This window comes from Mauremys reevesii, linkage group 3 (genome assembly GCF_016161935.1).
Source record: "Mauremys reevesii isolate NIE-2019 linkage group 3, ASM1616193v1, whole genome shotgun sequence".
Taxonomy (NCBI): domain Eukaryota; kingdom Metazoa; phylum Chordata; order Testudines; family Geoemydidae; genus Mauremys; species Mauremys reevesii.
The window spans coordinates 92,478,703-92,501,318 of NC_052625.1; the positions used below are offsets into that span (position 1 = coordinate 92,478,703).

The 22,616-nt window shown below is 44.1% G+C and overlaps 1 protein-coding gene across 9 annotated transcripts in view; it reads right to left on the reverse strand.

Moving 5' to 3' along the window:
- SYTL3 (synaptotagmin like 3) overlaps positions 1-22,616 on the reverse strand; it is a 79,729-nt gene that overhangs the window by 46,340 nt on the left and 10,773 nt on the right. For 6 of the 9 annotated variants that reach the window (XR_005596133.1, XR_005596134.1, XM_039530175.1 and 3 more), the window contains exons 3-4: positions 4,605-5,208; positions 2,649-2,864 (exon numbers count right to left, since the gene is read on the reverse strand). Coding sequence is in view for 7 of the 9 variants with exons in the window: in XM_039530175.1 (XP_039386109.1) it covers positions 2,649-2,864; positions 4,605-4,714 (326 nt within the window). In the remaining 2 variants the exon portion in view is untranslated. Of the gene's footprint in view, positions 1-2,648; positions 2,865-4,604; positions 5,209-5,322; positions 5,615-8,568; positions 8,653-22,616 lie in introns of those variants that run through there. The other 3 variants (XM_039530171.1, XM_039530176.1, XM_039530177.1) reach the window with 3 other exon arrangements.

The window sequence follows — 22,616 nt, forward strand, 5'->3', positions numbered from 1 at the left end:
CATTTATGAACTTATCAGAGCAAGACCAAGAATAGAGAATGATGGCTGATTTCTGTTCACTTATGCGTGACTCATAGTAATACCTAGAATCAGCTAGATACAACACACAGGAAATACATTTATTTTGTTTTTGAAATGTCAAAACTGGTGTTCTGTGGTAGCCTTTTTGTCATTGCTGATGCTCAGTTTGATACATGAAGTTTGTCTCCACAGATAATCTAATATCTAAGACTAGTATCTAAAGAGCAGGGTGGAAAAGGAAGAACATCAGTGATGTTGCTGATACCAACGTTCTGTTGGGGAAAAAACATTTTAACAGCAACTGAGAGCTAGATAATAGTATCAAGAGTAAAAAAAATCAAGATGAAGATAATGAAATTATACTGCCTATCAAATGTACACCAGTATGTTTTGTATTTGATCATTTATTAGCAGTCTCTCTACTTGTAATCACAAAGACACACAGAGCCTCTGTTGGCCTAGATTCCGCAAGAAGTCATTTAGATGCTGATTTTCAGAGGTCAACATGCTTTTCTTGACTTCAACAGAAGGTATGAGTGCTCAGTACCTCTGAAAATCGGTCTCTAAATTTCTACATCTTTCCTCTTCCCATAAAATATAGGGCACTGAGTGGAACTACCCCATTACAGAGGGCCCACACATAGCCCTATCCATCTCTTAAGCTTTATAGCCCTGAACCAAAGCCCATTAAAGTCAATGGAAAATCTCCCAATGATTCCAATGGGCTTTGGATTAGGCCCCAGGTGATGAGCTCAAATGAGGCTTAAGTGCAGATAGGGCCTCGTGCTGGCCCTCTCCTCAAGATCTCCACTCACTGAAGATGCATCATTTTTCAACATCTACAATAGACAGAAAAATAGATCTCCTTGGGCCTGTTTATGTGTGTGTGTCTTGCTGCATCCATGAATAAATAACAGGATAAGTGATGATATGAGATGTGATATGATGTGATCTTATATGGCTGAAATGACACTTTTATTATAAGCCTCTATTTTAATTGCTTTAGGATACAAAGAGTTTTTCCATGTTAAAACTTGGAACACTTAGCCTCTGAATAATAGTCTTAAAAACAAATTAGAAAAAATGTGGTCCATTTGTGTGTAGGAAACTTATGGTTGCCTACACACGCAAAGAGTTATGAATCCATCCCCTTTTCACTAAAAAGAAAAGCATTTTGGAGGTGGAGATGATGGTTCTGGAACTCATATAATTCAAAAGCTGCTTTTCCCTCTTTCTCCCCCCACCAAAAAACCCCATAATTATTTAGCCCCAAATGTGGAGCAAACTACTTTGCCCATTTTATCATAAATGCATTTCAAAATACATTGTTTAAAAATCACAATTTACATGAAAAGACATTAATTGTGAATTCTTAAAGTCTGCATTGTCACCTAAGATACACAAACTGACTTTAAACTGGCAACCATACAGATAGTCAACCCTGTTCAAAGAGCTAATACAAGACCTATGCACCACTTGAGTTCTTATTTAAACTTAAATTTGAGGTCTAATGAGGGATTTAAGTGGTGACCTTCATAGTGATGAATTTTATTTAAAGTACTCGCCCTATGCACAGGGATGAATTTCACCTTCAGAACTGCTGGTTTGATTTCAAAACTCTGTTTTTGCCTATAAAGTATCAGAATGTTTCTCATCAAAGGCAGAAATGTATCAGAATATCCCTGTTTGGACTATTCAACTTAGGATGTTATGAATAAGAGTGTATTCAGTGAAGGTATTTAATATAATAGTACAGAGAATATAAATCAAACACTCTTGTTTACACTTTCTGGTAATACAAGAACAAAGTGATATGCAATGAAATTAAAAGGCAACAAATTTAAATTAGATAAGCTTAGGGCTGTGTCTGACTATATGCGCTTGTCATCAGAATGTTGTTATTAATATTTGTTATACTTTTTTAACCTACATGTACTATGGCTTCACTTTATTTATTATATTAATTATTATTATTATTAAACACAATGGGGATACCTCTACTCTTGTGACAAGGGCCGTGGGAAAAATAATGACACGAAAGTAGTCAAGAACTCAGTCATATATCTCATCCAAAAGATGGCACCTTCCACTGCGGGAAGCCCTGGGTCCTTTAAAGCGCTGCTGCCAGAGGATGATCCGACGAAGTGGGTATTCACCCACGAAAGCTCATGCTCCAATACGTCTGTTAGTCTATAAGGTGCCACAGGACTCTTTGCTGCTTTTACTGGTTCAGTACTGACTCAGAGGGAAGAGAGCCATCTGTGGGAATCACTTACTGCAGTAACCGGTTTTCTTCAGATAACTTCTATGCAAGAATCGACTATACCAAATCCTGCCCTACTTTATGAGATCTAACACTATCACAGCCCCAGGAAATAATGATGCATCTTTGAGTCTCTGTGACCTGTCCATTTTGCTAAACACAAGGGATGAAATTTCAGCTCCACTGAAGTCAATGGCAAAATTCCCATCAACTTCAATGGGGTGAGGATTTCACCCCAGGCTTTCAACTCTTGTCAATGCTATCTTCATTATAACAATTTAGGAATTTTATATGCTTCTCTAACTATTACTTACAACACCACAAATAACAGAGATGGCTTAACAAAACTAGTCAAATTTCTCACCCATGAGCATAACAGATGGTGCATTTCCACAGGTAGGGATTCAGGCAGACACGGCACTCAGAGCACACTCGATGACTGCATCCATTGCACACTGCACCTCTATTCATCACCAGGCCCAAGGATTTCTGACAGCGAGCGCAGGATCTTTCCTGGTATTCATGGCTTATACTTTTTCCCCCCTTCCACTGAAGCTGCTGCAACTGCATTTTCAATTTCCTGTCCCCACCAAGCAAATAAAAATATGTACAATCACAAGCTGATAATGTTTGTATCCAATAGTGATAATATTCTATGGGTCATATCTTCAAATTGTAATCTCTATTTTTACGTTGCCTGAAATCACTTGCACATGAAACCTCACTTGTGTGCATAAATGGAGTTTTAATCTAGTACAAATGGTGTTCTGCACATGCAAATTATGCACACGTAATAGGGAGCCAAAACGTATGTATGCAAGTGATCATGTGTTCAAAGCTGTGCACATGCAAACAGAAGTTGGATTTGGTTCCCTTTGCAAATTTGATTCATGAGTGAGAATTGCAAAAACATCTTCATCAAATGCAGGAATCAGCTAAAGGTGAATTTAACTGAATTGTGTGTAGACTTAAAATTACAAAACAAAAAAAAACATTTTAAACCAAAAAAACTGAAAATTGTTGCTTTTACTTACCTGACATAACCTTAGTTCAGTGTTTCTCTGACAGGGATCAGTAACATTAAGAATCCTGTTCCCTGCACTATTTGGTTACATTATAACCCTTCTGCAGGAGACTATTCTGACTATACAAAGTTGAACTGAGTAAATACCAAAAAAGTTACTGTAGTTGCTCTAATTTAAAAATGAATTTATTTCAGCTTTGCTGACAACCTATTAGCATTTGCTTTCCACAGACATTTAAGTTTTAATCATGCAAATACTTGCAGAAAACAAACTGTAGGGCCCTACATTCAACTGTGCAAACACAGAGAATTTTAAACTTGCAGGTGTAAATATTAGCAACCCAAATCGTATGTTTTTTATGGGATGGGTTATTCCTTGACAAAGTAGGTTGCAAAGTTAAAAAAAAAACCTTGTCAGAGTCCTAGTATACAGGAAACAAAATAAGCCAGACAAAGATTTAACCTCACCCTTTATAAATCAAGTATCTGTGTGAAGGTGCTGAGAGAGAATTAAATTTAAACTCTTCATTCAGCCAATAAAACCCTCTGGTGATGACAGGAAATTGCACACTAGTAAATGCAATGCACTTAGCATAACATTTATATGGGATAGGACACTGCTTCACTCAGCATTGGGAAGAGGTTCCCAAAACCCCTTGTGAGAATCCTGGAACAGATGAAATGACATAAATCAGTCAAAGACCTGAACTCATTCTTTGTAACTGGGACAATGCATTGCACCTGTGAATGTGATGAGAGAGAATTAACTATAAACTCTTCACTGAGGGAGTAACCCTTGTGATAGCCTGATTTTTTTTGTAGGAATGCTAGAAGCTAAATTCATTCAGTAGTTTATTCAATGCATGGTATTTGTTCAGCTCTAATGGATAGTGAGCCACTAGACACAGGGGTTCTCAAACTTTTGTACTGGTGACCCCTTTCACACAGCAAGCCTCTGATTGCGACCCCCCTTTATGCATTAAAACACTTTTTTATATATTTAACACCATTATAAATGCTAGAGGCAAAGCAGGGTTTGGGGTGGAGGGTGACAGCTCGTGACCCCCCACGTAATAACCTCGCAACCCCCCCATGTAATAACCTCGCAACCCCCTGAGGGGTCCCGAGCCCCAGTTTGAGAACCCCTGCACTAGCATGTTAAAGCCATGACGCACTGGTTACCTCTTAGTTCTCTCAACTGGAAAAAAGATACTAGTTTACAGCAGACAAGAGAAGGAATAAGATTAGAGAGGAAAGCAAAGAGAAATGGTGGCATAGACCAAAAAAGGCAAATACCTTATCCTTTCCTCATCCACTTTTCTCACCATCTGGTCACGGTACAGGACCTGTAAAACTGTCTCTTGTTCCAATTCCTTAAGGAAGTTCAGATTCAGTTCACAGGTCATTTTCCCCACACTTCACTTCCTTTGGAGACCCCGGCACTACACAGTTCTACTGTATCCAAGCCGACAGATAATAATGTTGTCTGGAGTATAATATAGCACTCAGGAGGTCTATGAATTCTTTTAAGTGCCTGTGCTCTTATTTCATTGGTGATACATTTCTACTGTGTCATACTCTTGAAGGAAAAAAAAATGAGAATGTTGATCTCCATGCAAATCATTATTTCCAGAGTGTGTCTGCCCCCGATGAACACAGTCATTTAGCAGGGTCACAACAGTCTGCTGCCTTTCATATGAAAGTTCTTTTTTTGCTGAGAGTGGCTCCAAAACTGACAATAGCCCAAAGTAAGATTTTATTTGTAATCACCAGGTTGAGGGAGCCTTCACACAGGAAAAGGGCATGAAGGAGAGGAAAGCAGCTTGTCTTACTTGACCTCTTGCTTCAGAAATTTCACGGTAGGAAGTGACTAGAATAAAAATAGTATCTTGTTCAGGACCTAGAGAAAAACAAAGAAAGTGTTATTTTCCCTCATTTCTTCTTCTTCAACATCTCTCTGCTAGCATCTGGGCATTACTCTGTGAAAATCAAACTCTATTGTATACAAATATACCTTTCACACACTGATTCGGATATGTTGGAGTAGCCTGGAGGTACTGAATAAGACACACCATTCTTCCGTCAGCATTACCATCATACATACCCACATGCTCCATTAATACTTAGCCTTCTGCGTTAATAGCTTGGAGAAGAATAATTTTTGTGTTGTGCTGATAATGCAAAAAAAAAAAATTAAAAAAATCAATCAATAAAAGTAGCTGCCAAGAAAATTCAGAGGCTGCCCCTGTGGCCTCATGACTCGAAGACATATTGGTTATGATATGTGCTCCTTAGCTGATTAGTAGCTGTACTAATCATCTTCTAGAAATGACAAAGCATTAAAAACTTGTAATAAAAGGAGAAAGAAACAACTCTAAGGGGATGCTCTACCAATTATTTATAGGTTTTAATAGCTAATGGGCCTGCCATCTGAATCACATCTAGCTTCTTTCTGTAGAGGCTAGATAAAAGGTTTCGTGCACAGCAGCACTGCTATCTTTGTTAAACACACAGAAACACAAAAAGTCAAGAGAATACAGTTTTATTTCTAGCATTGTGCACAAATAGTTCCTCATCCCAAACTGATGAGTTACTTATGTGCAAACATACAAGGAGCAGGAAAATACAGAAAGAGAAATAGATGAATGTGACACGTAGACCCCTTTTTCTCACCTCAGACCTGACAAACTCACTACACCAAAGATGTTTCTTACATGTCTTATTCATTAAAAAGTAGTATGTAAGGTATCTAAAGAAAGCTCCTAATTTGTCAAGACTCAATCTCATTGCAATATGTATGTACAGGTAATATTTATGGAATAATGTATTTATATGGAAAATAGGCTTTATGGACTTTGAGTAAAAATTAGTCACCAGGAGTAATATGCTGACCCATTCAAGCAAGAGAGAGTTATCACTCCTCCTCAGTCAGCCATCGAGGTAATGCAAGGTTCTATTGTCTACCCTTGCCACACCCCAGAACAGAGGTGGGCAAACTACAGCCCACGGGCCGGATGTGGCCTGCGGGAGCCTCCTGCCCGGCCCCTGAGCTCCTGGCCAGGGAGGCTAGCCCCCGGCCCCTCACCCGCAGCCACAGCTCACTGCGCCATGCTCTGGGCAGCAGGGCTGGGAGCTCCTGGGGCAGTGCAGCTGCAGAGCCCAGCCTGACCCGGTGCTCTGTGCTGCGTGGTTGGCTCCAGCCGGGCGGCGCGGCGTGGCGCGGCTGCTTGTCCTGGTGCTCTGGGCAGCACAGCTGTAGTGCCGCCAGCCACCGGTCCTCCAGGCAGTGCGGTAAGGGGGCAGGGAGCAAGGGGGGTTGAATAGAGGACAGGGTAGTTCAGGGTGGTGGTCAGGGGGCGGAGCTGTGGATAGGGCGGTCAGAAGGTGGGGAACAGGGGGGTTGAATGGGGGCAGCGGTCCCAGGGGGGCAGTCAGGAAGGACGGGGGGTTGGATGGGGTGGCAGGGGGCAGTCAGAGGCAGGACTGGCTCCAGGCACCAGCGGAGCAAGCCCGTGTCTGGGGCGGCGCATGCAAAGGGGCAGCATTCCGCCCATTCTTGGGGCGGCAGAGTCTGGGCGGCTTTTTTTTTTTTTTTTTTTGGTGCTTCGGCAGTTCGGGCACAGCAGTCCAAGCATTTTTTTTTTTTGCGCTTCAGCAGTTCAGGTGATGGCAGTCTGAGCTGCTTTTTGGTTTTGCTTGGGGCGGCAAAAATGGTAGAGCTGGCCCTGGTCAGGGGCAGGTATTCCAGGGATGGTCAGGAGACAGGGAGAAGGGGTGGTTGGATGGGACAGGAGTCCTGGGGAGGCCGTCAGGGGGCAAGAAGTGTGGGGGAGGTGGATAGGGGGCGGGGGCCGGGGCCAAGCCATGCCTGGCTGTTTGCGGAGGCACAGCCTCCTCTAACTGGCCCTCCATAAAATTTCCGAAACCCGACGCGGCCCTCAGGCCAAAAAGTTTGCCCATCCCTGCCCCAGAACAATCAACAGAAAACCATCAAAGACAACTGCAAATGATTGGAACCACCTGGAGGTGAAAATGAACATTATAGGAGGCAGGAAATCGTTCTGGGTATGAATAAAAACAAAAGATTGCTTTACTTTAAGAGAAGCAATGTCTATACTATAGCCTATGTCAGCAAAATTTATGTCACTCGGGCAGGGGTGGGGGGTGGAATCCACACCTCCCCCCTGAGCAACATAAGTTACAGAGACATAAGCACTCATGTCCACAACGCTATGTCAGGGGGAGAGCTTCTCCCCCCGACATAGCTTTGGCCGCTCTTGAAGGTTGTTTTTTTTATGCTGACAGGAGAGCTCTCTCCCGTTGACATAAAGCATCTTCACCAGATGTGCCACTGCAGTGCTGTACTTATAGAGATAACCAGAGTGTAGGGGAAAGCACTCTGTATCCATTTATTGAGGAAAACCCCTGACAGAGAAGAGTGCTTTCAGGAGCATTTGAATGCTGGCTCTTCTGAAACTGGCCAGCTCTGCAACTGACTAAACTTTGGCGGTGAAATCTACTTATTAGCTAAGAAAAGTAACTATTAATAAGTGAAGACCCAGGTTCACATTTTATGATTTTGTTTCATATTGTAACCACTTTTTCTACCACTCTCTCATTTCTACTTAAATCCCTATTCTTACTTTAACAACAAGGAGTCCGGTGGCACCTTAAAGACTAACAGATTTATTTGTCCACTCCATGCAGCCGAAGAAGTGGGTTTTTTGCCCATGAAAGCTTATGCCCAAATAAATCTGTTAGTCTTTAAGGTGCCACCGGACTCCTTGTTGTTTTTGTGGACATAGACTAACATAGCTACCCCCTGATACTCTTCTTACTTTAATAAATCTTCTTTTGTTTTATAAGTGCTTTCAAGTGCTGTCTGGTTTACAGGAGCAGTGGTTTAAGGTACAATTGGTAAGTTGGGGTATACTGCATCTTTGGGTGCAGAGGATTGGAAATTGCTGAGAGTAATCAGTGTCAGGGGCTGTATATTGCAGGGGAACACTTCAAAAGGACTTGGGTGCACCTATTGCTAACCTGCTAAACTAGGGCTGGCATAGCCCAGAGGAGAATGCTTGAGTGGCTGAAGGGCTGGCACGGTCAGGAAGCTAACATCCAGCTACCACAAGCAAGACTTCCTCTTGCTGGAGGCGGAGGGCAACAAGATGATTCACAGTTCTGAGTACCTCAAGAACCATGACAACGAAGTTTAAATAAAAACACGCAAGAACTATGGGACAAATTCTGTGGTACTTACTTGTACAAAACTCCCACTGAAATCAAAAGGCGTTTGCGTGATGAAACTGCAGAAACTGGCTCTATATGCATAGCTTTCAAAAAACTGAACAAAACAAAAAAAAATTTTTTTAATAATAATGGATATTACTGTAGCACTTGAAGGAGGAAAACAGTTATTGAATCACATTCAGAACGTTTGCATCTCTTACAAATTAGGTTATAAAATCGATATTTGGGTTGGTATGACCTATTCAGGAGAGTTAAAAGCAGACCAGTTTTGATACACCTCTATTATTAAAAGGCGATAAAATAAAAATTAGTTTTGAGATAAAGTCTTGAGTGTTTAATCTAAATATTATAACAATCTTGGGGGTCATTAAACAACAAACCAAATGAATGATAAAGGAACAAAACTTTATTAAAACAAACTGGAGAGCATCTCTGATGAACTGCACACTGCCATGTGATGTTCCCAACCACTGCCTCGAGGGCACATCTCCAAATTCCTATGTTCATAATACTGTCCCTTATGAGGGATCGTCTCTAAATTATAATCTTCTACAAACATATCTCTATCTTCCCTGTTAAAGAAAAACAAATTAACTCATATATAACAGCTAACAACTATCTAATAACACATGCATTAAATTCTAAACCCATCTAGTACATTTCCATAAACCCAGCGTGTCAACTACCTAGAGAGGACAGATTACTAGCACATCACTCTCCAGTGAATCTTTACCACTCACTTTCCTCAAATACCCTTTCCCCAGGCAGGTTAGCAAGTCTCTATGAGTCTTCCAGGATGTTTAATCTCACACTCTGATCTTCTGAGGATCAGCCTTTCATTAGAGTCTGAGTTGTTCTCTTGTTCCTTGACAGTTGCTCTTTTGTGAGTTGATGATAAAGGATCAGTCACATGGGAAATGTCAGAGTCCACATCAGCTGTCAATGTGTTGGAACCTTCTGTGATTAATCGTACATCCCTTCAATTATGTCAAAATGTGTCCATCTGGTCTGTCTGGACTACATGAAACCTTGGATGCAGCTGTTCTTTAATGGCACCCCTTTGGCCCCAAGTATTAGAGGTGTGATTCCTCAGATGCACACTATCACCTGGGTTAAGAGATGGGATATCACAGGCCCTTTTGTCAAATTAATATTTCTTCTTCCACTTCTGATTTCCTTTCATCTTCTTTATGGTTGCACTGTTATGAGATTTCAACAGGTCATCAGTAACCGGTAAATTAGATCTGATCTTTCTTCCCATTAACAACAGAGCTAGAGAAAAGCCATTCTCCAGGGGTGTATTTTGGTAACCAATAATACTTTATACAAATCACCCCCTGTGACGGAGCGATTCTGGCGGGACCCAACTGAGAGTGCCAAATCAGGACCAATTGCTCAAACAGGGCAGTTACAGCCCTAGGCTGGGGTTTTTCCACCTCTAAGGCAAACCAAACCAGCCAGACAAAAAGGACTTTGGTCTCACCCCACTGGCTAACCACAAGTCACACAAGCAATTTCCTTAGACACTCGAGTCTCCCAGCATCACCACCAGTGCACTCGTCCTGGGGATGAATGGTTATGAAAACCAACACCCCAATAAAAGAAAAAGGTTCCCTCGATCCCAAAGGACCAAGCCCCAGACCCAGGTCAATATACACATCAGATCTTACCCACAAATCACGCTGTTGCCAATCCTTTAGAATCTAAAATCTAAAGGTTTATTTACAAAGGGAAAAAGGTAGAGAAGAGAGGTAGAATTGGTTAAATGGAATCAATTGCATACAGTAATGGCAAAGTTCTTAGTTCAGGCTTGCAGCAGTGATGGAGTAAACTGCAGGTTCAAATTGAGTCTCTGGAATACATCCCCCACCGGGATGGGTCATTCAGTCCCCTGTGTAAAGCTTCAGTTTGTAGCAAAGTCCCTCCAGACGTCAGAAGCAGGATTGAAGACAAAATGGAGATGATGCATCAGCCTTATATAGACTTTTCCAGGTGTAAGAATCCCTTTGTCCTCACTGTGGAAAATTACAGCAAAAATGGAGTCTGCAGTCACAAGGACAAGTCTCTGCATACTTCGCTGAGTCACAAGGCGTGTCTGCCTTCTCTCCATGGGTCAATTGTGCAGCTGATGGTCCTTAATGGGCCATTAAGCCAGCTATGCAGGGCTAACATCAGCTTGTCTGGGACACTTCCCAGAGGCAGAGCATAATACAAAATACAGACAGTACAGAGCGAATACTTATAACTTCAACTACAAAATGATACACAGACATACAGACAGCATAATCATAATCAGCAACCCAGAACCTGGTCTTAGACACCTTATATGGCCCCCTTTACTTAGGATTTGGTGCCACTACAGGACCTTGGTTGCAACCCATGTTCTATATGGTTCCCATTTATATTAATAACGTCACACCCCCAACGCAAAATTGATGCAGGAAGGGATGACAAAACATCGCTGACTGCATCCCAAGAGCCCCCTTTCCTTGGGTCTGTCTCACTACAGCTAGTGTTGGGCTAGAGGCCGTACCAGTGTATAATTGAAATGGTTTATCAAAGTCACGTTCAATAACATGAATTAATCTCTTTACAAACTTAAGGTATAACTTGGTTAGCTTTTGCAGCATGGTTCCTGTATGTTTCATGTGATCTTGCCAAGAGCTAAAGAAAACAGCTACTTTATCCATACCAGCTTTGGCCAATGTTTTGAACCCAATTAACATTAAACCAATGTAGATATTGATGTTGTTCATAGTACAGGACTCTTGGCATTTAGCCATGAAAGCAATATGGTAGTGCGCCTCAGTTTCCCCTTTCATACAGCACATCAGGTCTGGAATGTATTTTCCCCTGTGAAAAGTTCCAACACTGTTTACAGGCATTAACTGTGAAACATCAGTATAGCAAGGCCCTTTAACATAAAGTGTGTTTTCATGTATTCCTTTCAAAATGTTTAAGGGACTTTCCAAAAGATTAGGCACATTGTACATTGTTAGAGTGCTTGGCAATAGCAACACATTAGTTACAAAATTTAGCATTAGCAATAACAACAAATTGATTGCAAGTGTCCATTTACAAACATGTTTGTTATGCCACGCCCTTGGCTCAATACCATTGGAGTTTGGGCCTTTTAGGGTTAATCTGTGGCTTCCCTTTGCAAAAATTAGTTCTCTCTTTCCTCCTTGTCCTGCAGGATGAGACCCTGATTTCTCTTGTTTAACAGAGTTCACTGGCTGATGCGGTGGGCCCTCTGTGCTAACAGCTATTAGCAAGTCTTTCTTCTCCCTGCCAGCCAAGTAATTCACATCAACACAGACACTAGCTTTTAACTCTTTAGCTGCTATGGATTCCAAGGCTGGACTTGGTCTTACAGAGATACCACACCAATTCAAAGAGTCTGAGGGGGAGAGCTGACTTGCTCTCCCCTGCCTCCTCAAGCATTCAGCCATAAAACTGTTCTGCTTTGAAACACCAGTAACTGAATCTGTCCTCAGACCCTGAAGCACAGACTGCTCACTTACAGATTCAGCATGGAGACATTCCTGTCCCAACACCATTGTCTCCCCAACAAGTTGGCCACATACAGCCAGGTGGTTATAGGGCTGCTCAACTTCCTTAACAGCTTCTACTCCACCTGAGACCTTTTTAACGCTGCCCACACTGGATCTCTCAAAAGGAAAGTCCGTGGATCCATTCACAACCGAAAATTTCTGGCTGTTAGGAACTGAAACTTTCTTGATTAAATCAGTTTTACACCCTTCAGTTGCAGTAAACTGCTTGCACAGGCTACCTTGAGGATTCCTTTCCCTAGGAGCTTCTCTAAGCAGCAATTTACCCCTCTTAGAAATTCTGCCCTTCCCCCCTTCACCTAGGGCTTGCTCTAAAGGAACACTTTCCTGAGCAACCACAGCCGCTTTCTGGGTCTTACTTACATTTAGAATCACCTCAGGCCCAACAGGCGGATTTCTACACAATCCCCTTTTAGGCACACCTACAGACTTTCTAGATAACAGGTCAGAAGCAGTCTCCTTCCCTTGGCCATGAACAAGTTCAGGAATCTTTTCCTTCTTGCTACAAGTTGTCAAACTGTCAGTAGGTAACACACTTAAATTACCTTCATGCTCTCCTTGTGCCCTGGCTAGGGTATCACCCTGATCAGACAGAGTTGCTGCACCCTTTTCCAACCACACATTAGCAACTGGCAAACTACAAGCACCAGAATTGTCTGGTCTTTGGGACCTTGCTATGACACTAACTGGATGCAACCTAGTCACAGTGCCATCCTCCCCAGCAGACACAAACTCAGACCATTCCCTTCCTGGGCTTTAGCTGTTTTTACAACCGACTTCGAGACAACTGACTCACCCTCAACCATCACAGGCTGGAAGGCCCCTTCTGTCTGCTTCACAGACACAGAAGAGCCGGAGACACATTCTCCTTTACCAGACACACAGCTTGGGATTTCACTTCCCTTGTCCCAGCACACAGGGCTGTTCACAGACAACTGCTTGGAGACCGAGGTAGCTTCCTTCATAGGCAAGTCAATACCCCTGACAGAGACAGGCACATTCCCTTCACTGTCACATTTCTCCACACAGGAAACAGGTAAGGGATATGGACACTCATCTTCCACTATCCCTCCCTTCCCAAACTGCTGATTAGACAAAGCCATCAGCTCACAAGGCTGCCTAGGCTCCTCCAAACTTTCCCTACCAGGCACATTGCCTCTCCCAACAGATAAGCTGCTGCTCTTTTCACTACACTGAGCTACTTTTAGCAAATCACAGTTACCCATTTCAAGTTTACTTCTACAAGCTGCACTAGCCACCAATCCATTACCCATTACAAATTTACCCTCTCCTTCCTCAGTTAGGGATTTAACCTGAGAAACATTTTCCTCCCCAATGAGATCTTTCTGCTCTTGATCTAACTCTAGATTTCCTTCTGAGACATCAGACAGATATTTAGAAACTTCATTCCCAGACACACTGCTTATTTGCACAGACAAACAGCTATTTCCCACCAGGTTAGAATCCCCCTCTCCATAGCCATAGCAAAACGGGTTAAACACAGAGAACTGCCCAGAGTAATACCACATATCAACACAGTTATAAACTGGATTTTCCAGAGGATACAGTCTCTGCCGTTCTTCCATTGCTTTTTTGACTTGGAGCTGGAGTCTAGCAGTTTCTTGTTGCATCTTGTGAGTCTCCTGTTGTATTTTGTGAGTCTCCTCCTCAGCAGCCAGCAGCTCCAGACGTCCCTTACGAGCTTTTTCTTCTCTCTTAGCAGCCTCTCTCTTTCTCTCAGCTGCCTCTCTCTTTCTCTCAGCCGCCTCTTTCTTTCTCTCAGCCGCCTCTTTCTCCAGCTGGGCCAAGACTTGCTTCTCTTCCATTCGAATTTCTGCCAGTTCTTGCTCATAATCAAACTGCAGGCTGTCTCTCAAGGCTTGCAGTTTCCTTCCTTTTGCTGATGCTTTCTGTCTCATGGTCACTGACCTTTAACCAACCAAACTCTCAATCCCACATTTAAATTTTGGATAGCGTGGGGTTCTGACCCAAAGCTTAATTGACCTGGTTCTGTGGATCCAAGCACGACTACGCCACTGTGACGGAGCGATTCTGGCGGGACCCAACTGAGAGTGCCAAATCAGGACCAATTGCTCAAACAGGGCAGTTACAGCCCTAGGCTGGGGTTTTTCCACCTCTAAGGCAAACCAAACCAGCCAGACAAAAAGGACTTTGGTCTCACCCCACTGGCTAACCACAAGTCACACAAGTCACACAATTGAATGTGCCAGTCAATTTCCTTAGACACTCCAGTCTCCCAGCATCACCACCAGTGCACTCGTCCTGGGGATGAATGGTTATGAAAACCAACACCCCAATAAAAGAAAAAGGTTCCCTCGATCCCAAAGGACCAAGCCCCAGACCCAGGTCAATATACACATCAGATCTTACCCACAAATCACGCTGTTGCCAATCCTTTAGAATCTAAAATCTAAAGGTTTATTTACAAAGGGAAAAAGGTAGAGAAGAGAGGTAGAATTGGTTAAATGGAATCAATTACATACAGTAATGACAAAGTTCTTAGTTCAGGCTTGCAGCAGTGATGGAGTAAACTGCAGGTTCAAATTGAGTCTCTGGAATACATCCCCCACCGGGATGGGTCATTCAGTCCCCTGTGTAAAGCTTCAGTTTGTAGCAAAGTCCCTCCAGACGTCAGAAGCAGGATTGAAGACAAAATGGAGATGATGCATCAGCCTTATATAGACTTTTCCAGGTGTAAGAATCCCTTTGTCCTCACTGTGGAAAATTACAGCAAAAATGGAGTCTGCAGTCACAAGGACAAGTCTCTGCATACTTCGCTGAGTCACAAGGCGTGTCTGCCTTCTCTCCATGGGTCAATTGTGCAGCTGATGGTCCTTAATGGGCCATTAAGCCAGCTATGCAGGGCTAACATCAGCTTGTCTGGGACACTTCCCAGAGGCAGAGCATAATACAAAATACAGACAGTACAGAGCGAATACTTATAACTTCAACTACAAAATGATACACAGACATACAGACAGCATAATCATAACCAGCAACCCAGAACCTGGTCTTAGACACCTTATATGACCCCCTTTACTTAGGATTTGGTGCCACTACAGGACCTTGGTTGCAACCCATGTTCTATATGGTTCCCATTTATATTAATAACGTCACACCCCCACTGTCAAAAGTCTTTTTCATAAGATTCTTTACTGTCTGTATAAACATTTCCTAAAGTCCATTTGATTGGGGATAATTTGGACTTGACGTTTTGTGATGAAAATCCCAATCTCTGGCAAATTGCCTAAAATCTGCACTGGAAAATTGCGGCCCATTATTGCTAAAGGCTTCATCTGGAATTCCATGTTTGGATAAGATCTTCTTCAAGTCAGTTATCACTGACTTATTATTAGTACTGTGCAGTGTGCACATTTCTGGATACAGAGAATAATAATCTGTGACTATTAAATAATCCTTTGATTGTCAGATAAATAAATTAGTACCAACCTTGTAATAAGGCCTTTGTGGAACTGGATGCATTTGACTTTTCTGCATTTGGGATCTGCAGCATTTTACAAAATGACTATTTCCCCCACATTTATGGCAATATACTAAAGGCAATACACTGTTTGGGGCCATGCTATGATCCACAGCTTCCACATGAGCATGTGTAACCACATGAGTATGTGTAACTAGTCGGCCCCCAAGCAATGGTTTTCATAGGTAGTTCCACTCTTTGATTTGACCTATTCTGGTTATATTCTCTTGTACTTACCGGTAGTACATGGATACCCTTTCAGGTGAATTCAGCTCTTTGGCATGTTGTTTCACAGTTTCTGCTGCCCTGCATATTTGGAGAGCTTTTCCTGACGTTAAGTCTCCTTCACGTAGAAGTCTCTCTCATAGACTCATTTGTAGCATTAAAGACAATGTGTTATTTCTGACCAGAGACTTTGTCAGCTCACCAAAGTCGCATGTTTTACTGAGTTTCCTTAATTTTGTGACATATTGCACTATGGTGTCATCAGTTTTTTTTCATGCATGTAAAGAATGTGTATCTCTTAAATGTTTCATTCCTTTCTGGCATGCAATGTATCTAAAGTTTAGTCAGTATCTTGCTCAACTTCATGCTTTCACCTTCTTCAAGCATAGAGTTGCTATAAATATCCAATGCTTTCTTCCCCACAACATACAAAAAGATTGGTGATTTCCCTTTATCATTTTTTTTCTTTGCCCCGATGGCTGCTAAATACAATTCAAATCTCTGATTTTTTTTCACTTCTCTGCAACATTGCCTGACAATTGCAGACTGGATGGAGGTTGCAACACATTCATTTTTGGCTTTTTTCCCCCTTCTTAATCTAGTCAAGCTTCTATTGTGCTCACCAAATACATGCAAAAGCCTCTGGGCCTGGTGCTCCACATGCTTCTCTCGTGCCTCCCTTTGTCTCTGCTTTCAGTTGCAAAAACAGAAGTTAACGTCAAAATCACTGCAGTTTCCTTCTTTTTCAACACTTCTGACACCATGTAACTATCTTGAGGTTCATTAAACAGCAAACCAAATGAATGAGAAAGGAATACAACTTTAACAAAACAAACTAGAGAGCATAACTGGTGAACTGCAGCACACAGCCATGCTATGCGATACTCTCAACCCTCACCTCCAGGGCACATCTCCAAATTCCGACGTTCATAATAATATCCCTTACGAGGGAGAGTCTTTAAATTATCATGTTCTACAAACATATTTCTACAGGTATTACATACACAGGGCCAGATCGTTCACTAGTATAGATGGGTGTAGCTTTATTGAAGTCAATGAAATTACACTGATTTACACCAACTGAAGATCTGACTCATTATCTGTATGTTTTGTTTTAAGTACCAGAGACTCCACGTTGCCAATTTATTTGCAGATATCTACAGCTATTTTATTGTTTTATATGTGTGTTTTACATCCAAACTGTCACAGATGGGCAGCGGGTATCATAGGCTGGGGGAGGCTAACAAACAGCAAGGCGTGGCCCCACCCATGCTCTGCCCCCAGCCCCTCACTCCTGCTTCCCACTCCACTTCCATGGCTGGAGTCCAGTCTCCCTCTGGGGAGGGGCTTGGGCCACATCGCCCTCCCGGTGCTACGGAGCTGGGGCGGAGGGAGGGGAGTTAGCCTGGGATGGGGGCCAGTGGCTGAGGTGGGGGCTCTGGGCTCCAGTGGGGATGTGCGGAAGAGGCGGGCCCTTGGGTGGAAGGGGCGGGGCTGGGAGCTAACCTCCCCCTGCCAGCAGTTCACGCATCGCCCATGCTGTCAGGCTAGTTCAACTTTATCCACCTAATATTGCAAAAGAAGGCAGGAGATGTTGCTTTTTATATCCAGACAGTAGCTGTGTATATGCTCTTCCTTTTGCATTCTTTTGATAAAATTATTTGATGACAAAAAACTGACAGATTTTCACATAGAAAACTGTTAAAGAAAAAAAAAAGATATAACATGAATTTCCGGTGGAAACAGAGGAGGCAAAGATATGAACAATCGTATTTTATTTCCTCGACAATTGCATTTTACAGGAAGTTACTAAAACATTTAAAACCACAGCAATTATGCATTCTCACAACATAGGCTATTTTCAAAGACATGCACTACCACTGCTCAAGTTGATCTTTCACTACAGTCATTTCTTTAAGGCTCTTCTCTTTTGGAGTCTGATCCTGCCAGGTACTGAATCCCTCTTGAGCAGTTCTGAGAGCCCTCAACTCCCACTGAAGTCAGGAGGCACTTTACAGGAGGCATGCAGCACCACACAGTATCAGGCCCTCAGAGAATCTGTGAGCAGTGCCTTCTATTTCTCTAAGATTGATTTGAAAAGCTAATATTGTTACAATGTCCTCAATAAATCTGAAGGCAAAAATTCTGAGGCATGTCATTTGGAGACTAGCAAATTCCACAGAAGTAATTATCAGTGGGACCAAGCAAAACCCATCTCAGAGGGTTAATATTAATACACTGCTAATAACAGCAACACCAACAGTTATCAAATAAATGAATGAATAGTTATGTTATTTCCCAGCCCCTCCATATTCTTAAAAACAAAAGGGTTTCCCCCCTGGTCTACAAAATGCCACACACAGAATTAAAGACTTCTGGCTCATTTTGTGAAACAGCTATTTCTGAACAGTACATAACAAGCTGGTAATGGGGAGCAGAGAGAATCCTTTTTAGAGATTCACAGAATAGTTTATTTGTACACACAAAGTGATATTTTCAAAGATTTGTATTTGTACAAATATAAAATAATAATGGGCCAAATTCTGGCTAAATTCTCCTTTAAGTACATGGGAGTTTAGCCTGAACGAAGACTGAGGCCCAGATCCATAGAGGTATTTAGGCTCCTAATTTTTCCACTGAGTTCCATGCAAGTTGAGAGCCTAGATATCTTTGTGGATCTGAGCCTCAGCAGACACTTGAATACAGACATTCGGAGATGGCCCAAAATGAGTACTTAGAATACCAACATTCAGAAACAATGGATTTGCTGCTGCTATTCAAATTCTGTGCACAGTAAAAATAAAAAAAAAATGGGGCAATTGTGCATTCAGTTCTGATCTCCTGAGATATAAATTATAACATCTGGCAACATTTAAAACATACAGAACCAAACTATGGCTAGGCCTGCATGGGAATAAACAGAGAAGAAAGGGCCCGGAATCATTTTCCTCCCTATGCCAGCAGCAGGTCCAGCTCCCAGGTGGAGGCACGCAAGCAGCTCTGCATGGCTGTTGCCAGCGGGCATCCTCCCTCCCCTCCCTCTGCCCCAAGCTCTCAATGGCTGGTTCCCAGCCAATGGAAGTGCAGAGCCGGTGCTCGGGGTGAAGGCAGTGTGCGGAGCCCCGTGGCACACCCCTGCCGAGGAGCCAGACCTGCTGCTGGCCGCTTCTGCAGCGTGGTGTCAGAACAGGTAGGGACTAGCCTGCCTTAGTCAATGCTTTCTTCCCCACAACATACAAAAAGATTGGTGATGACGGGACATACAAAAAGGCAGCACTGATGATGGGACTTTTAACAGCCCAGTCAGCGGTGCTGACCAGAGCCACCACGATCCAGTGCCTTACATTCCGCGACCCAGTGCTGGGTCACAACCCGCCATTTAAAAACCACTGGCCTAAAGGTCCTAGAGATCACTTGACCTGCCCCCTCTCCACTGTGTAGTGACAGAGCTGATTAAGACTCAATTGAGAGTTGTAGTGAGGTGGTATGGGTCCCCGCTGCCCCAGAGAGAGAGACGAGCCCCTACAGACACCAGTGTGGGTATAGCCTGGGAGCTCTGAGCCTGCCCCCCAGAGGGTCAGGCATGGCACAGGAAGTATAAAGGCCCAACCCCAGAACTCACTGGAAGAGTAGCCACCAGGGAGACCAGACGACTCCGGCCTACCTCCCAGTTGGGAAGCCCCAAAGACCTGTGGCGGAGCCAAGGGCTGGCCAGGCCTGCCCCAGGCCAGCTACTCAGAGGAGTGGCCGAGCCTACCCTGCACCAGTGATCCCAAGGAACCTATAGTGTTGGTCCCCCTGAGAACACCACCCTGACCCAGGTACCTCAAGAGGGGGAGTCCGGAAGTAGCCTGGGGACAGCTGATCCTAGTCTGTCTGCAACACTGCCAGAATGCATGCCAGATGAGTTGCAGCCAGGATCCCCACTGACGCAGCAGCGGGTCTTCTGCCGCTGCTGGGGCCCTGGGCTTGGAGGCAGTGGAGTGGGAGGGCCTGCGTCCTCCCTGCCACCCAACCCGTGGGTGGTAGTCTCCCCCCTCCCAGGCCTTCGGACCCAGGATCTGGACTCTCTGTTGATATACTGTTGTTGCTCAGTCCCTGCCTGAGGGCCTGAGCCCCTGACTCACCACTGCCCCACCCTGACCCAGGGCCTAGGCCCACTGTGTATATACTGTTATTGCTCAGTCCCTGCCTGAGCTCCTGACTCACCATTTCCCCACCCTGACCCAGGGCCTAGGCCCACTGTGTATATACTGTTATTGCTCAGTCCCTGCCTGAGCTCCTGACTCACCATTGCCCCACCCTGACCCAGAGCCTGGGCCCACTGTGTATATACTGTTCTTGCTCAGTCCTTGCCTGAGCCCCTGACTCACCATTGCACTGCCCTGAACCAGGGCCTGCGCCCACTTTGTATATACTGTTATTGCTTGGCCCCTGTTTGAGGGCCTGAGCCCCTGGCTCACCATTGCCCTGCCCTGCCCTGACCTAGGGCTTAGGCTGATGACTGACGGTGTTGTTTCTGCCCTCACAAAGGCCGCAGAGGAAGACTGCTGCAGCCAGACTAATTCCCTTCTGGACCTCCTCCCGAACTGAGTGAAGCGGTGGAGGTCCCCACCACCCTAGAGAGAGACGAGCCCCGGCTAACCTCATTACAAAAGTCTTTGTTGCGCATCAGTAGAGCTGAAATCACTGATAACCAGGTCTGAGTGTTAGATCTGCTATGGGACAGTGTCTATGGTGAAAGAAACTGCCGAGCCTGCACTAGCAGTGAGGCTCCCCTACTAGCAGCTGAAATCACTGAGCACTGAAAGCTGTGTTAAGTGGAGGGACCTCAAGACATCTCGGAGGGTATGGTGGAGCAGTGAGCAAGTGGCTGCGGGAACAATCAAGTTGTCTTCTCCCTCCCCCCTGGATCCCCAAAGGTGGAAGGTGAACTTATGCAAAATCACCTCTGAATGCTGGGTCTCCACTGACCAAGGACAACAACTGTGAGTGGAGTGTGACGGAAGGTGGGGGACATCAAAGGAACTTTTGGTTGTTGGACTTAAGAACCTGAGACCGAAGATACTGCCCAATGCACTCTGGGATGGATGTTTTTCTCATAGTCTTATGCTTATGAATCCTGCTTGTGGCGTTTTCCCCAAGATAATGCTGGGTTACTTTCCCCCTTTCTATTAAAAGTTTCTTATCTAATCTACACACAGACTTTGTGCTTGTCAGAGGGGAAGTATTGCCTCGTAGAGGTGCCCAAGGCGTGGTGTGTACTTTTCCCAGGTTATTGGGTGGGGGCTTGAGCAAGTTTTGTGTTGTATTGTTAAAAAGGAACCCCTAGATCAGCGGTTCTCAAACTTTGTTGCACCGTGACGCCCTTCTGACAACAAAAATTACTACACGACCCCAGGAGGGGAGACCAAAGCCTGAGCCTGCCCAAATCCTGCCACCCTGGGTGGGAGAGACCAAAACTGAAGCCCTAGGCCTCAGCAAGTCTAATGCCATCCTGGTGATCCCATTAAAATGGGGTCGTGACCAACTTTGGGGTCCCAAACCACAGTTTGAGAACCGCTGCCCAAGATATTGAACCCGGCCTTATGACTGCCAACTCCACCTGGAAGAACAGTTACATACCTAATTTTCTATAAATGTTCTAAGCTAATTTAGAATCACAGTTAGGGAGTTTATAGGGTAAACAAAGCGCCATTATGAGGGCAAGCTTCATGCCTCACAATCACTTGAGCTTGTAATTATTTTGCAGATGTGGTCAAATTGGATGGAACAGGTGATTGCTTTTAGACTCTGGCTTTGGCTACACTTACACTTCAAAGCGCTGTTGCGGCAGCGCTTTGAAGCGCTAAGTGTAGTCAAAGCGCCAGCGCTGGGAGAAAGCTCTCCCAGCGCTGTCCGTACTCCACCTCCCTGTGGGGAATAACGTACAGCGCTGGGAGCCGCGCTCCCAGCGCTGGGGCTTTGACCACACTGGCGCTTTGCAGCGCCGCAATTTGCAGCGCTGGAGAGGGTGTGTTTTCACACCCTGCTGCAGCGCTGCAAATTTGTAAATGTAGCCAAGCCCTCATAGACTTTAAGGTCAGAGGGGACGATTATGATCATCTAGTCTGACCTCCTGCACAATGCAGGCCACAGAATCTCACCCACCCACTCCTGTAACAAACCCCTAACCTATGTCTGAGTTACTGAAGTCCTCAAATTGTGGTTTGAAGACCTCAAGCTGCAGAGAATCCTCCAGCACGTGACCCATGCCCCATGCTGCAGAGGAAGGCGAAAAACCTCCAGGGCCTCTGCCAATCTGCCCTGGAGGAAAATTCCTTCTCGACCCCAAATATGGCGATCAGTTAAACCCTGAGCATGTGGGCAAGACTCACCAGCCAGCACCCAGGAAAGAATTCTCTGTAGTAACTCAGATCCCACCCCATCCAACATCCCATCACAGACCACTTGGCATACTTACCTGCTGATAATCAAAGATCAATTGCCAAATTAATTGCCAAAATTAGGCTATCCCATCATACCATCCCCTCCATAAACTTATCAAGCTTAGTCTTGAAGCCAGATATGTCTTTTGCCCCCACTACTCCCCTTAGAAGGCTGTTCCAGATCTTCACTCCTCTAATGGTTAGAAACCTTCGTCTAATTTCAAGTCTAAACTTCCTAGTGTCCAGTTTATATCCATTTGTTCTTGTGTCCACATTGGTACTAAGCTTAAATAATTCCTCTCCCTCCCTAATATTTATCCCTCTGATATAT